This window comes from Grampus griseus (genome assembly GCF_964374135.1).
Source record: "Grampus griseus genome assembly, chromosome: 1".
Taxonomy (NCBI): Eukaryota; Metazoa; Chordata; class Mammalia; order Artiodactyla; family Delphinidae; genus Grampus; species Grampus griseus.
The window spans coordinates 174,392,471-174,408,340 of NC_139017.1; the positions used below are offsets into that span (position 1 = coordinate 174,392,471).

Genomic DNA, 15,870 nt, shown 5'->3' on the forward strand with positions numbered 1-15,870 from the left:
GGGAGGGAGGCTGCTTCTCTACCAAAGTGCCGAGGACCTTGTACCCCGACCCCTAGACCCGACCCCAGGCTGGTTTTACTGAAAACATTTATTACAACAAAATGTCAGAGCTACGTGATAATTAAGTTCACAGAATGGTGGGTTTGCCCCAGGTGGGAACTGGGGCAGGGGGCCTCGCTGCCCCCTACAGGCTCATGCCTTGCCTGGAGGGGACCTTTGGCAATCGGCTGGCCCAGATGGAAGACGATTGAATGGAAGACGGATGAATGGCTGTCGGAGGACAGGCTGTCAGGAGGGCCTGTGGAGGGGGAGGGGGGAGGGCAGGCGGGCCACCTCTTCTGGCCCCTGCATGGTCTAGCGCGGAGCCACGGAGGGGGCCGGGCTCCTGGTCACCCTGTGGCTGATGACGATGCTGCTGTTGGTGACGCGGGGACCGTACCAGCCTGCCCAGAACTGGGTGTCCTTGCCCCCGTGCTGGAAGAGGATGTGGCGGACACCTGGAGGGTAATCCGAGAAGGTGTGGGAGACCTGGGGGGAGGAGGGGAAAGGAAGTGACCACCAGGACTGAAGAGGGGATGAGACAGGATGACCACTGAGCTGGAGAGGGGACGGCTGGAGTCAGGTCCTGCAGGGGAGAGCCTCCCGGCCAGAAGGCAGGAACTCCAGACAGAGGACTGGTGCATTCTGGGCCCTGGGGCTGCCCCAGATTTCCTGCCATCCTGGCCTTGGGAGAAGTGGATGGCGAGGGGCAAGCAGGTGAGGCCTCACCTCTGTCCACCTGGCATCGTTCCACTGATGGACGGTCATGGGCGGGGGCTCGAAGGAGGCCAGGACGATGTAGTCGGCCGAGGCCAGCTGTACTCGGATGTGGTAGGTGCAGCCACAGTCCGCTCTGGCGGCGAACCTGGGGGAGGGGAGGGCTTGGGACTGTGCACCCCAGTACAGAGGGGGCCCTGGAGGCCACCATCTCTGGAGGCGGGCAGGCAGCAGGCCCACAAATCGGAGCCCCGAGTCTCATTTCCCTGCTCTGCCCACGAGGCCCAGCCGGCTCCAGGGCTCCCTGTGCCCCACTGTGCCCTGGGGCAAGCAGTCTGTCTGCGCTGGGCCTCAATAATCCCATCTGAGAAAAGAGGCGACCCTCCTGGGTGTTCCAGTGAAGATGTCACCGTAAAAAGCAAAGGCTCTCTACAGAGATAAAGTCCTGGGCTGTAGGATCTGTGTTGCCGCCGGTACATTACAATGGAGGTTCGGGAGGGGTGGCCTGTGTGATGGGGGCTGCACAGGGCTCCCCCTCTGGTCAGCCCTACTGCAGCCCTGCACACCTCTCAAGCCCCAACCCCCCACCCTCAGAGTAGTGGCCCTGGGGCCTGGCGGGCATTAGGGTCCTGCTTCTGCCCTGGGCCAGGCCAGACAAAGTTCTGGGCACAGAGTAGGAGCTTGGGATAGAGTCGTGGGATGAACAGTGAAAGGGGTAGGGGAGGCAGACAGGCATGTGAGTATCTGCGAGGTCCAGGGAGGCTGGGTCCTAGTGTCTCTTGCTCCAGGGCCTGTTAGTGACAACTCATCTGTAGGCCTCAGTCTCCCCATCTGTAAACTGGGGCTAACATCTGCTGATGCAGGGTTGGGGCAGGGGGCAGTGTTGAATAAGTGCTGGGCCTGTCGGTAGGGAGGGGGGCAGCCCTCGCCCCAGGACTCCGCCGGGCTCAGTGGGCACTCCCGAGAGGGGTTCTCAGGAAGAGCAGAGGGAGGGATGCAGAGTGTGAGACTCGGGCGCAGGCCCCACTCACCAGTCCTTAACCACGATGTCCGGCCGGAACTTGTCCAGTAGCTCCTCCCAGTAGCCCTCGGCTTTGAGGTCTATCAGCTGCGACTTGAGACACATCCTGCGGAGCAGAGGTGAGGCGTGCGTCCCCAGGCGTGGCCCGGACCCAGGGAGCTGGTGCAGGGGCTGCAGGACAGGACTCTGGCTCCTGCCTCCATGCAGGCCCGCGGGGAACGTGCAGGGAGTTTGACCCACTGGTGCCTGGGTGGCGATCATCCCAGTCCTTAGGCCCAGTGTCCCGGGCACCCAAGGAGGGCGCTTCCGTGAACTCAGGCCCCTAGACTGGGGACAACCTGTACCATCCCTGACTTACCCCAACCACTTAACGGGCTCCCAGCCTCCTCAAACTGCTCGCCTCCCCCACTTGCCTCAACCCAGCCACTGAGTTGCCTCCTGCCCCAGGAAGAGGTAGGTGCTGAGCTGGCTTTGGAACCCCCTTTCTGGAGCTTCACACACAGGCCCTCACTTAGGCCTGGGATTTGGCAAAAGGTTGTCCGGACCCTTTTCCCTCCACACAGCTTCTCAATTCAGTTCGTCTTACTCATAGGACGTGGCAAAGTACTTCTTGACTTTGGGGTCAGGGAAGTCTGTGCCATGCGCCCCGGGGAGGCTCTCCACCTTCCACTGGTCCCCTCCGTTGGAGTCGATTTTCCAGGATCTCATATCCTCTAGGAAAAACAGACGCTGCAGTGAGACCCTCTGGGTGAATGTTCAGCCTGGCCCTCTCCACCTGGTCCTGGGAGAGAGCGGGTAAGGCTCAGATCTCAAGGCATGCACCCCACGGCACCTTGGAGCCGCCCTACAAGCCCCCCTCCCCGCCTTCCCACCTGTGCCCACCACAGCAATCCTGATCTGGGCCCTCTGCCTCCCACTTTGTCCCTGAGCGGGTCAACACTTAACGTGAAGCTGGAAAAAAGAAAAGGGTATGACCAGAAATTCTAAATGAACCTTTCCTCACTTCCACATTGCCCAGGGGCTCTGGAAATACCCAAGTTTCAGTTCTCGAACCATTAAATTATGAAGGGCCTGTGTGGGGAATTCTGGGTTTTTTTTTTGGTGGTACGTGGGCCTCTCACTGTCGTGGCCTCTCCCGTTACGGAGCACAGGCTCCGGACGCGTGGGCTCAGCGGCCATGGCTCACGGGCCCAGCCGCTCCACGGCATATGGGATCTTCCCAGACCGGGGCACGAACCTGTGTCCCCTGCATCGGCAGGCTCTACTCTCAACCACTGAGCCACCAGGGAAGCCCGGTAATTCTGTTCTTAATGGCTAATGTGAGTTTGTCCCAACTCAGACCACTTACTAGACGACTGGCATTCCCCTGACGTCGACGTCCAGGAGGTTAACTACATACTGGGATCTGGGGGGCTTTGCTGGTGGGTCATGGGAACCTGCTGTGCCCACTCGGACCCCCTCTGCCCAGGGCAGGAGGGAGGACTGGGGGCCTGGGCATCCTCTGGGTTGGTGATGTGTAGTAACCCTGTATTGGTGGAAGGGTCCCCACCAGGTTGCCTTGGCAGGTCTGTAGGCGTAAGGCTGTCCCTCCCATCTCCCCCTTCAGACTGAGCTGAGAGGACCTCAGGAAACAGTGCTTCTCTACCCAGGCTTTCCAGAACAATCACCAGGAGAGCTTTTCCAAATTATTCCTTTGCTCCCTCTACTAGGAGCCCACATCTATCCCCCAGGTGCCCCGGGAGCCCCCCAGTAGAGAACCAGAAGAGGAATTCAGAAATCCAGAGCGGGACAGTACCCAGGGCAGGCGCAGGGGGAGAGCTGCGCAAGGCTGGGTGGCCGGCTCTGCAGGGCTGTGTGAGCTGCGCTGATGGCCCGGCCCGGCTGCGCAGCTTCTGAGCAGGATTTGGGGCAGGCCAGGAGACTGAGTGTCTGGGGCACTGTCTGTGGGGCCTCGAAGAGGGGCCTAAGGGCCTTCAGCAGTCAGGACTGGACCCCAGAAGCTGGGCAGTTCTAGATCTTTGAGCAAGACGCTCATCTGGGGGGCCTCATGCTCCCCATCTATAAAATGGAGCCAAACCCTTCTTATCTGGCTAACTCTCAGGATCTTCATGAGGATAAAGAGAGGAAGGGATTCTAAGTGTACAAACTATGCCTCTTCATCAACTGCTGCTATACCTAAACAGGAAGCATGATGCCTGGTACTAAATGAAGATGCTAAATGAAGAAAAAAAAAAGCCTGGCAAATATATGAGAACATAAGCCCAACAGGAGCCTCAAACCATGTGATCGTAGTTGCCTCTGCAGTTCATTTCCTTCCTCGTATCATGGGGTGACGGGAGGATGATGACATTTCTAAGACCTCAGACTAGTGCCTGGCACACAGGAAGCCCTCCCTCAACGTTAGGCAGCACAGACTGAACTAAAGGGGAAGGGGTCTGCAGTGTGCTTATTCATTCAACAAACGTTTCCTGAGCACATGCTATGTGGACACAGGGTGCAGAGTGGCAAGATCTGTCAGGCCCCAGGAACTTGAAATTTGTGGCAGAGAAAAAAAAAAAAGATTCCGTTATTATAGGTTATGACCAGTGCTATGAAGGAAGGAAATGGGGTGATGTGACAGACGTGGGGAGCACTGTTTGCAGACGGGGGATCAGGGCACATCTCTGAACGGAGACCTGAAGAATGAGGAGAGGGACCAAGGGAGCATGACAGGTGTTGGGGGGAGTGGTGGTGATGAGAGAACATTCCAGGTAGTGTGGGAACAGCAAGTACAAAGGCCCTGAGGTTCAGGAAAGGGACAGAACCAGCCCAGCAGCAGGCCCCGGCCCACCTTCGGCACACGGGTTGCGCAGGAGGTTCCTGCGGAGGTTGCACAGAAAGTAGAAGACCTTCCAGTCAGCCACGGACTGGTCCCAGTCCTCAGTGACGTAGCCCTCATGCAGGCATTTGCGCTTCCAGAGGGTCACAAGGTCGATGAGGTCGCGCCAGAGGCTGCAGACAGGGCGGCAGTTCAGCAGCAGCTGGCGAGCGGGCAGGTGCGTGAACACCTCCAGCAGGATGCTCTCGGGCAGCTGGTTGATGCTGACCAGGGCCATGGCCGTGGGGGGGTGAGAAGCATGCACAGGCCTGTGGGGAGCAACAGTGCTCATGAGCTCTGACCAAGGAGGTGGACCCCTTAGACCCCCAGGGACCTGGGCCAGGGAACACTGGAGCCCCTTTCCAGTACATGGTAGACCCTCAAAATAAAGAGTGGCCACATGTTATGCACATTTGAAAGAGTGCAATAAAAATATTGATAAAGTCTTCAGGGACTCAGTTTTTAAGAGACCCCACCTCCCATTAAAAAATTAATTGCTTAATTTTCAGTTGGTGGGCCTGGAGAACTGTAAGATTTGCCAAGGCCATGCTGTTGTCTGTAAGCTCTGCAAAGGTTTTCAGTGATGTTATTTTAATACTATGAATTCACCGTTAGAACACAAAATCTTGGGACTCCCCGGTGGCACAGTGGTTAAGAATCCGCCTGACAATGCAGGGGACATGGGTTTGATCCCTGGTCCTGGAAGATCCCACATGCCGTAGGGCAACTAAGCCCGTGCGCCACAACTACTGAACCCTGCACACCTAGAGCCCAATCTCCACAACAAGAGAAGCCACTGCAATGAGAAGCCCACACACCACAAGGAAAAGTAGCCCCTGCTCGCTGCAACTAGAGAAAGTCCACACACAGCAACAAAGACCCAATGCAGCCAAAAATAAAAATATAATAATTTAAAGAAGTGTGAGGGAAAGAATATACATATTAAAAAAAACGTAAAATCTTTATTACATCCACAGACTAGCTCACAATTTAAGTGATGGGCTGAGAAACAAACTTTCTCTCCCCAAATTGCCCACTTTAGCTGTGATAAAACATCCCAATGAGGAGGCTCCCCACACAGTTCTGGGTTGGGCGTCAGGCCACTCTGAAATGCCCAGAAACGGAAAAGCACGTTGAGGGTGAAGAAGCAAGATCGCTTGGGTTTGAATCCTGGCCTGGAGTGACTCGCTGGGAAGGTAGTCCCCCCCCAAAAAAGGTGGTAACTGTCCCGACCTCAGAAGGGCTGGGAGGACTGAGTTAGTACAAGGAAAGCATTTAGCACAGGGCTGGTTGAGAAGTGCTCCACAGCATCATTAACCACACTCCTAGCCTCAGAGCCAAACGACTCTCCAGTAGTTGCAGAGGTACCCGCCCCCAAGAACACATTCCTCCCTCCTACATCTGAATTGCACAGGGTTTTGGGAAAATTACAGTGCCACCACCTTGGCCTGAATCTTGCCTGGGGGGGATCCTGGTTATCCAGCTGTCTAAGGGGATTCCCTCAGTTGGGTGGGAGTGGGCCTGTAGCCACTGTCACTCAAGATGGCTGGAGCAGATAGGCCTTATCTGCTTATGGGTGGGGAAGGGAATATTCTCCTGGGACAGGTAGGGACACTGGGGAGACTTCATTTTTCATTGCGACTTGGCCAAAGAAGCAGTTGTTAACTTAAAACAATAAAACAGCCAGATATTTTACCAGCAAAACAGATTTATTTGGGAGCAGCAAAGAATTGAAATTTGGGACGTGCAACTGGTGAACCATTTGTAAGTCCTGTTAAGCAAAGCAGAAGGAATTCTTTTATAGAAGAGATGGGGAAGTTGGGAGGGACTGTTATAAACAAAAAGTCTGCTAGAGGAAACTGGGAGTTCCAAATATAGTGACTTTTCAATGGCTGAGTTGTGACAGTATAGCATTAGCTAAGCTGTTGCCAGGAAAAGAGAAAATCTTTCTTCCTCCTGTTGGCACTAGTAGTGTTACTTCCTGCCAGAGATCTGTATTGATTCTTCCTGTATTGACTGTCAAGTACTCCCCCCTTCTGGCCTCCCGACTCCATTTCAGTGAGGTTTTGCTTCATTAATTTTCACATTTCCCCCTTTTGATCAAGATCTTTCTCCAAAAGCATCACTGATCAAGAGTCAGGGTTTTTGTCTGTTTTTTAAATCAGCATTCAGTGGCCTTTTGTCCCGTGATGCCAGGAAGGATCTTTTCTGGGTGTCCTGTCCCATGTCAGAGGGAAAGTGCACGGATTGGAAACCTATTGTGGTCACATTTGAGTAACAAGGAGGGGTAGGAGGGAGATCTCTCAGGAATTTCCCATCCAAAAGTCTGTATCTTAGAATAGTGAATACAGCAAGGGCACACTCAAAACTGAAGGAATTAAACAAGAATTTTGTAAAGAAGATGTGGTACATATATACAATGGAATATTACTCAGCTATAAAAAGGAACAAAACTGGGTCATTTGTAGAGATGTGGATGGACCTAGAGACTCATACACAGTGAAGTAAGTCAGAAAGAGACAAACAAATATCGTATATTAACACATATATGTGGAATCTAGAAAAACAGTACAGATGAACCAGCTTGTGAGGCAGAGATAGTGACACAGATGTAGAGAACAAACGTATGGACACCAAGGGGGGAAAGCAGGGGGTGGTGGTGGTGGTGGTGGGATGAATTGGGAGATTGGGATTGACATATATAAACTAATATGTATAAAATAGATAATAAGAACCTCCTGTATAAAAAAAATTAAATTAAAAAAAGAATTTTGGAATGACACAGTGTAGGAATAAACATGAAGTAATTAAACAGTATTGTTATCTCAAAAGAAACTGTTTGGAATCAGATGTTTTATCAATGATACAGACTGTAGGTTGAAAATTCAAGAAACTGAATTTGGATAAGAATCCAGAGTCAGTTTTATAGTCTAGATGAAAGAAAGACACTTCTGTGAATTCTAAACCTTCTAACAGGCCTTGTCTAGACATCTTGGGCAAGCTGTCTCATCAGATGTCATCTGCTTCAAATCCAGGAAATCTTTACCTTCAGGTCACCAGATGGTGTGCAGGTCCAGTTAGGGTCTGGTGCTTTCTTAGATGTGTCACATGAATCCAAGAGTCTGTTCTCTGAAGTTTGGAGGCACAAGGGTAGGTTAGCAGTACCTGATGGGGCCTTTCCAGTGAGGTTGAAGAGAGTCCTTCTCGAGGTGTCTTTTCCAGTACATGAAATCTCCAGGTTGAAAGGTGTGATGCTTAAGGTCTTCGTCTCCCAAGAGCACACTATGAAGAAGATTGCTCTACCAAGCATTGTTATTTTTAATAGACGCAATCAGGCCTTTACAATATTGAAATATATCTCCTTTCATCAGCTCTGGGTCAAAAGTGGGTGGGGCAAGGAACATTGGGTGTCCTGTGACTGCCTCAAAGGGTGAGAGTTTGACTTCTGAAAGGGGTGGATCTGAGATTTAGAAGGACCGATGGCAATGCTTTTTTGGGGGGAGGGTCTCTATGAATTTTGCCCACTAGGTCTTAATATTGCCATTAGAACGTTCCACTAACTGAGGATTGAGGATAGAAAGTACAGTGAAAATGTTGTAAAACCAGTTAAAGAGCACAAACTTGTCGAAGCACCTGACCAGTAAAATGGGTTCCTTGATCACTGTGAAGTTCAAGAGGGGTTGCCCAGGTAGGGATAATCTTTGCTATCAAAATTGTAGCCACAGAAGAAGCAGTGGCCTGTCTGCAAGGGAGGGCTTCAATCCAATGAGAAAACGTACAGACCATGTAATAAAATATATTTATATCCATGAGATGGGGACAGCTATGTGAAATCCATCTACCAAACTTTTATTTTAATTGGAATATAGTTGATTTACGATGTTGCGTTAGTATCAGGTGTACAGCAAAGTGAACCAATTATACATACATGTATATCCACTCTTTTTTAGATTCTTTCCCATATAGGTCATTACAGAGTATTGAGTGGAGTTCGCTGTGCTATACAATAGGTCCTTATTAGTTATCTACTTTATACAGAGTAGTATATATATGTCAATCCCAATCTACTGATTTATCCCTCCCCCACTTTCCCCTCTACATCTACCAAACTTTGAATGGCCCATTACGCAATTCAAAGTGTCTGGGAACAGTGCAAACAGGTTTCCCTGGATTGTATTTTGGACAGGTGGGACAAGAAGGGAGGTACTTTTTGTGGCCTTATTAATATTTCCCCACCAACATTCATTCATGAATGCTATCATTTTGTCACTGGACCAAGAGTTCAATGCATGTACAGTGCTGAGGTGTGGGAATCAGAATTTCTGGGAGGACCAGTTTGTTATTTGGCCCAAACCAGAGTTTTCTCTTTCTACTGAACCAGCAGTTCCTAGATCCCCAATACTGTTTTTCCTTTTCTGGGGCATTGGGCATTTCTAGATGGTTATCTTGGGGAGCATCCTTTTGGATCATACCGGAAGTTTGGTCATTGGTTCCTTCGAGAGCAGCATTTGGGGCAGAAATAGCAGCAAGGTGGTTTCTTTCAGCCTATAGGGACTCAAGCGTGGAATGCCCAGGGATCTTAATAATAGTCAAGGCAGCTGTCAAGAGTATAGCGCCTAACTGATTTTGCATATAAGAGCCATTTTTAATCTTTTCCCCATTAGAGGTAGGGAAACCTTGTTTCCATGTTATTACAAAGTCATGGGTTGCTCCAAAGGAATACTGACTATCAGTATAAATGTTTGCAGTTTTGCCCTTGGCTAAACTACAAACCTCAGTGAGGGCATATAATTCAGCCTGTTGCATAATTAAGCCGTAGGTAAAGGCGCTGCTTCAACAATATCAAAAGGAGTTGCAATGGCATACCCAGCACAATCTTTACCACTTTCTCCCTTTAAATAAGAACCATCAGTAAACCATGAAAAATCTGCATTGGTTAGAGGAGTCTCCTCTAAATTATTACACGGAGTCAAAGGGTGACCAGTAAGGGTCAGGCAATGGTGAGGGGATTCGTCAGTGAAGGAGAGGAGAAGAGTAGCAGGGTTGAGGTTGGTGCAATGTGAAAGAGCTATGTGAGGAGCAGTTAGCAAAAGGATTTCATAAGAGGTGAGGCAACTGACTGAAAAATGTTGAGTGGACGAGAATTTAGGAGGGCTTCCACTGCATGGAAGCATGCAGTACGAAGATGGGGTATGAAGATGGTTAAAGGGGATCCCATGATTGTCTCTTTGGTGGCCTTAACCAGAAGGACAGTAGAAGGAATGGCTTTGAAGCAAGGGGGATATACCTGTGCCACAGGGTCCAGCTGTTGGCTACAATACCCTACAATACCCTGTTGGCTACAATACCCTCAAAACGTTTAGATAACTGGGATCCCATTTTTCAGGGGTTTTTCTCTAGAGCAAAAGAATCATTCTCAAACAGCCCACAGGCCAAATACCAGCACAGTTCCTACAAGCCCCCTGTTTTTGGGCTCCGAGGACATTCCCTGCCTTCTCACATACAAAGAGGGAAAAGGGAAGCTGGTAATTAGGATGCCCAAGGGCAGGTAGTCTCATTAAGCTTTTCCTTAAGTCTTCAAAAGCTGTGTCATCTTGATCTCCCCAATTAATGGGGTCAGATTTGCTGGTTTTTAATAAAGCACGTAGGGGCTGAGCCAGAAGAGAGAAAATTGGACTCCGATTTCAACAGTAGCCAGATAGCCCAAGAAAACCTTCGGAGCTTAGTGTTCGATTCTGGGCAGTTCAGGATGTCATGGAGTCTATCTAGATCCAGTAGTCCCTGTTCTGAGATCACGTGCTCTAAATACTGAACCTGAGTTTGAGCAAAGTGCCATTTTTCTTTGGAGACTTTATGTCCCTTTAAGGCCAAAAATTTTAGCCGGTGGATGCTGTCTTCCTGTGAGGAGGTTTGAGAAGGACAGCATAGGCGCAAATCATCTATATAATGTAACAAAATAGAATCTGCAGAAAACTTTACATCATCCAAATCAGCTTTCAAGATTTGTGAAAAGTAAGGACTTTCTGTGAAACCCTGGGTCACTGCTATACAAGTATATTGTTGTCCGTCCCAGGTGAAGGCAAAAAGGTATTGGCTAGCCTTATCAGCTAGAATGAGTTGAAAATTACACTGCATAGATCAGTCACAGTGAAAAACTTGCTTCAAGTGGGAATGGATGTCAGTAGCATGCAGTGGTTAGGAACAACTGGGTGTTGAGAGATAACAATGTTTATTGCTCAGAGGTCCTGGATAAACCTCCATCCTCAGCCCTTGGGTTTTCTCACAGGTATAACAGGTGTATTACAGGGACTAGTGCAAGGGATAATGAGGCCCTGAGCCTTGAAATCTTCTATCATGGGTTTTCTATCTGAAGGGCTTCTTTACTTACAGGGTACTGATTAATTCTGAAGAGAGTTTAGAGGGATCTATTTGGATCTTAATGGGAGGTACACTGTGAATTCTGCCAATATCAGTTGGAGATTTTTGCCTATAAGGAGGGTGGTGGCTGACTCAATAGGGACAGATGATCAGTGTTTCAAGAATCGGCCCCAGCAGTGCTGGAAACAGAACAAATAAAAGATGTCGAAGGGTCTTTTAATTTACCAGGTTGGCTATTTAGATGGCTACTGTCAAATTCTAGAATTATTTCCCTCTTTTGGGAGAAAGAAATTCGGCATAATACTCTTCCAAGAAGTCTTGGCCTAATGAGTGAATGGAGGGAGACGAGCTAAGGAGAGAAAGTGTGTCTCTCTCAAAGGGCCTAAACAAAAGGGAAAAGGTTCAGAGACAGGAGCCTGTTGAGGAGTATCAGAGATCGCCACTATGAGAACTGTATTAGGGCTCTGCAGTGGGGCTGAGCACCGAGAGTGTGGCCCCGCTGTCAGTAAGGACAGAGATTCCTTCCCAATCTGGAGAGCTGTTTCTTCGAGCTGATTAACAGGGAGGATTGGGAAGAGCCCCTGTAGTTCCTCAGGGCCCCTCACTGGGCATTAGGAGGACACTGGAAAGGCTGAGAGGGCTGAAAACTCCTGGAACGCTTAAATTTGTAAGTCTTTTTTCCGATGTCCTGGCTTTTTGCAATAGCAGAAATTAGGTTTTTGGTTTTGTTTAGGGACCTTCATTTGCTGGAGTTGAAGATTAAGAATTTAGTGGTTTGGGCTTCCCTGGTGGCGCAGTGGTTGAGAGTCCGCCTGCCGATGCAGGGGACACGGGTTCGTGCCCCGGTCCGGGAAGATCCCACATGCCGCGGAGCGGCTGGGCCCGTGAGCCATGGCCGCTGAGCCTGCGCGTCCGGAGCCTGTGCTCCGTAATGGGAGAGGCCACAGCAGTGAGAGGCCCTGGTACCGCAAAAAAACAAACAAACAAACAAACAAAAGAATTTAGTGGTTTTTCTTTTTGGTGACTCATCTAGGGTGCAAGTGAGCTGATCTGCCAAACGAATCTAGAGTGGACACAGTTTCCCATTCCATCCTGGTTCTTTTAAATAAAAGAAAAAGATCCTGGTTCAGCCCATTAATAAACATGGAGGTGACAGTTACCCTAGTGGACTCAACATCTGAAGGAAGACCAGAGTTTTCTTTAAAAATAACCTGAAGTCGATTAGAATAGCCATGAACAGGTTCATCAGATTTTTGTATGCAAGGCTGACCTTTGTTCTGATCAACAGGCTTAGGAGAGGCTACTACAACTGCTCAGTGGAGGTTTTCACTGAGTGTTCTAGCCTCTTGCCAAAAGTTAGGGGATTGCCCTTCTAAATCCCCTCCAGAATGTTCCCATGGGCTAGTTTCATCCAGTGTTTGCTTGACTCTCACCAACAAGCACGTGGACTAACTGATACAAATCTGAGAAACCAGACTGGTAGGTTTGAACAAGTATTAACATCTTCAGCAAACCTAAGGGGGTCCTCAGTCACTTTAGGAAACTCTTGAACTATGGCTCACAATTTGGCTTAGTCCAGGGAACATAAGTAATTTAGGGTTTATTTCAATCCTCAGAAGATTAACTTTAAGGAGGAGGTTCTGATAGGCTCAGAGGAGGGAGCAGGGAGAGTCAGCGGAGCTGTAGGGAAAAAGGGAAGTTCAGCGAGAGAACTAGACTGGGGAGGTGCAGAGGGAAAGGAAGATGGCGCCTGGGATGGGCTTGAGCACAAGACGACTGCCAGTATGCAGAGACAAAGAAGACGGGGTAGGGGAAAAAGAGACCTCAGAAGCCATTTTGTCTTATTTTAATATTTTATTTGCCTCAGTTACTTTAAAAATTGTATATTGCAAAGAGGCAATTTTAGACTCCTGATACGTTTTGGAAGCCTTAAAATACCAATCAAAATTGGTGTCCAATTCAGTTTTGACAACTGCAGACCTGTGGCTGTCTAACACAATTTTAAGAAAGGAAGTTTGGGGAGTTCAGAAGTTCCCCATGCTGGTCACTGATGTTCTAAATTACGTCTGTTTCAATTGGTCCATTTAGTTAAAAATGTATATAAGGAGAGACAGCAGTTTTTAAACATAAAATTGCCCAGGGTCCCTGAAAAGGTGTGTGTGGGGCACCCTCAAAACATTTAGATAACTGGGATCCCATTTTTCAGGGGTTTTTCTCTAGAGCAAAAGAATCATCCTTAAACAGCCCACAGGCCAAATACCAGCACAGTTTCAATAGGAACAGCCTGGTTCCAAAAGTAGTCGGACTGAAAGCTAGCCCAGTTCCTGTTGGAACAGCGTGATTTCAAGAGTGAGGCTAGAGTGCCAACCAAGTACTCACAGACAAACAAGGCCTTAACGAAAAAGGACGAAGCCTTCACACAGATCCCAAAGAAAACCTGGAGAGCTTCAAAACGCGAAAAGAGCGGAGCTCAGATCCAGGAGAAAAACTTACCCTCAAACTGCAAAGTTGGTGAGAAAGCAGTGAGTTCTGTGGGATCTGTGGGTACCAGCACCTGTTTGCTCACCAGCCTCGGAGTTGTTGGGGGTCTTCTCTGGATCTCAGTGAAACCTCCGTGTAATGTTAACCTAAAACAATAAAATAGCCGCTTATTTTACTTGCAAAACAGGTTTATTTGGGAGCAGCAAATAACTGCAAGGCAGGATATGCAACTATGGCGAACCACTTACAAGTCCTCTTAAGCAAAGGAGAAGAGACTCTTTTACAGAGGAGAAGGGAAAATTGGGTGGGGCCGTTATAAACAAAAAGCCCATTGGAAGACACGGGGAGTTGGAAGTATAGTGGCTTTTCATTGGTTGAGTTGTGACAGTCTCTCATTGGCTGAGCTGTTGCCAGGCAAAGAGAAAATCATTTTTTCCTCCTGCTGGCAGTAGTCGTCTCACTTCCTGCCAGGTATGTTAAGTATGCCTCTTGATGTTGGGATTGTACTGACTGTCAAGTGTTCCTCTTCCTCATTTCCTGACTCCATTTTAGTGAGGTTTCCCTTTTTTAATTTTCACACAGCTCACAGTCTTCTCAAAGCTTTCAACCCATTAAAAAAATGAGGGTGGGCACACACTCTGGCACCTGCCCAGGGAGAAGTATTTTTCCATTATCAGAGAAAAAAAACCAAAAAAACAGATAAATAAGGTACTTGCAGCTTGTGCAAAATGCTATGATGGAAAAATACTCCATGCGGCCAGGTCTTCCCATTTTTCTGGAATTTTAAACATTTTTTAAATACATGAAATCTGTCAAATTTTAAATGTTGGCAACTTCTAAAAGCATTGTCTAGGCCAAATAAAAGTCCCTGGGCTCCAAGTTAGAGGCGTCTTAGGTACAAACACCTGCTCGACCTATCGTCCAAAGTCTGGTCTTTCGCTCTGGTCGCATGTCATCACTAGACTCCATCCCCAAAGCCTGAATGCAGAAGGGCGGAGGGGGTGAAGGTCATCCTGGGGCATTCTGGGGTGGAAACGTCCACATCAGCCCTAAGAAGCCACCTCGCATCGATTGGGCTTCCCACGTACTAGGCCCAGGGCCACACGCTGGCCTCTTCTCCATAGACCCTCCCTACAACCACTCGAGACACTGTTACTAAGCCCATTTCCGAAAACGGAAACTGCGGCTTGGGGAAGTTAGGCCCCCGTCCCAGGTCCTGCGGCCGTGACGGTGCCGAGGTCCTAGACTGTCCCCTGGCCGGGGCGCTGCACGCGAGGTTAAGCCGGAGTGGCCGCGGACGCCGAGGATACTCCGGGACGGCCAAGCCGGGAAGCGAAGCGTTCCGCGCCGAGCTATCAGACCCTAGAGACTGGCCCCGCCCTGCGCCCCGCCCCGCCCGGAAGCGGCTCCCCCCGGCACCCTTCCCGCGGCTGCCGGCTTCCCGGCCGGCCGGAGACAGCGTCTTCGGGCTCGGTTAACGTCCCGACGACCCCCCCAGCGCCGAACATCCAAGCCCTCTCCCGCACCTGTCGCCCCCCTACCCGTCCCCTGCCTGGGCCGAGATCTGGGCGCGGGTCGGAGCGCTCGGCGCGACCTGAGCTCGGGGTCTGCCTGGAGCCTACGGCCTCGGCGGCGCCGTCAGCTCTCGCCCCGCCCGGCGCCTGCGTCACGCGCCGCGCTCAGGCCGCCTCCCTCGCGGCCCCAGCCTGCTGCTCCTGCGACTTCGCCCCGCCCCACGCCGGGACCACTTTCCCAGGCGCGAGCAAAGAAATCTGGTGTTCGCAGGGTCGGGGCGGCGTCAGGGGAGCTCCAGACCTCGTTTCCTGAAGCTCAGTCTTTCCTTCCAGGCGGTGGGCGGCTCAGCAGTGGGGACCCAATTTCTCTCTGCTCCCACTTCCCTCCGGTAGGCCGGAGCCTCCTTCTGACCTAGCCCTTCCCCTCTGGGGGCCACTCCTTAGACCTCTATTCCGGTTCCCTGCAGGGAGGGAGGTGGGCCCCCGCCTGGAGGGTGACTGCTGAAACTCTGGCCTTGAGCCTGGTTCGTACCGTCCCTAGGACTTACTCAGAGGTAAAAACCGCTCTGCGTTTTTGCTGGGATTAAGTTCATTAATTCCTTTCTTCATTCCACAAATAATTATCAAGCACCTACTTCAGCCAACCACAAGGGATCATGCAGGGTGTGCACTGCCCAAGGGTGCCTGATCCAGGCCAGGTTGTTAACTCAGGGCTGCATATTCTCCGAGGAAGAGTGTGTTTTGCTAACTTGCCATACAGTTAGTGGGTGGTGGTCCTGAGACAGTCTGGGACCTGGGACCCTTTGCTGCAGTGCTCGCACCTGGACAATCTCCTTGAGCTGACAAGCTACAAAGAAACTATA

General features: G+C 50.2%; 1 protein-coding gene across 6 annotated transcripts; it reads right to left on the minus strand.

Annotated features, from left to right (window-relative positions):
* Nucleotides 1-93: 93 nt before the first annotated feature.
* FBXO6 (F-box protein 6) lies at nucleotides 94-15,376 on the minus strand. Of its 6 annotated transcripts, none has more exons than XM_082675089.1 (8): nucleotides 15,309-15,376; nucleotides 13,506-13,639; nucleotides 7,681-7,933; nucleotides 4,608-4,903; nucleotides 2,364-2,490; nucleotides 1,788-1,883; nucleotides 769-904; nucleotides 94-528 (listed from the first exon to the last, which is right to left on the minus strand). In XM_082675089.1, the coding sequence occupies exons 4-8, from the start codon at nucleotides 4,870-4,872 to the stop codon at nucleotides 355-357; spliced, it is 798 nt and encodes a 265-aa protein (XP_082531215.1). In that variant the 5' UTR covers nucleotides 4,873-4,903; nucleotides 7,681-7,933; nucleotides 13,506-13,639; nucleotides 15,309-15,376; the 3' UTR covers nucleotides 94-354. The 6 variants fall into 6 exon arrangements, with proteins under 6 accessions (XP_082531215.1, XP_082531216.1, XP_082531214.1 ...); XM_082675090.1 differs by lacking the exon at nucleotides 15,309-15,376 and adding an exon at nucleotides 15,088-15,149; XM_082675088.1 differs by lacking the exon at nucleotides 15,309-15,376 and adding an exon at nucleotides 15,035-15,148.
* Between the last annotated feature and the right edge of the window lie 494 nt (nucleotides 15,377-15,870).

Bases quoted from the DNA above. Each gene is read 5' to 3' on its own strand.
- FBXO6 (XM_082675089.1), bottom strand. From the start codon at position 4,872: ATGGCCCTGGTCAGCATCAACCAGCTGCCCGAGAGCATCCTGCTGGAG. The intron at 905-1,787 runs GTGAGTGGGGCC...CCCCTCCCCCAG, and splicing joins GACATCGTGGTTAAGGACTG to GTTCGCCGCCAGAGCGGACT. The intron at 529-768 runs GTGAGGCCTCAC...TCCTCCCCCCAG, and splicing joins ACGATGCCAGGTGGACAGAG to GTCTCCCACACCTTCTCGGA.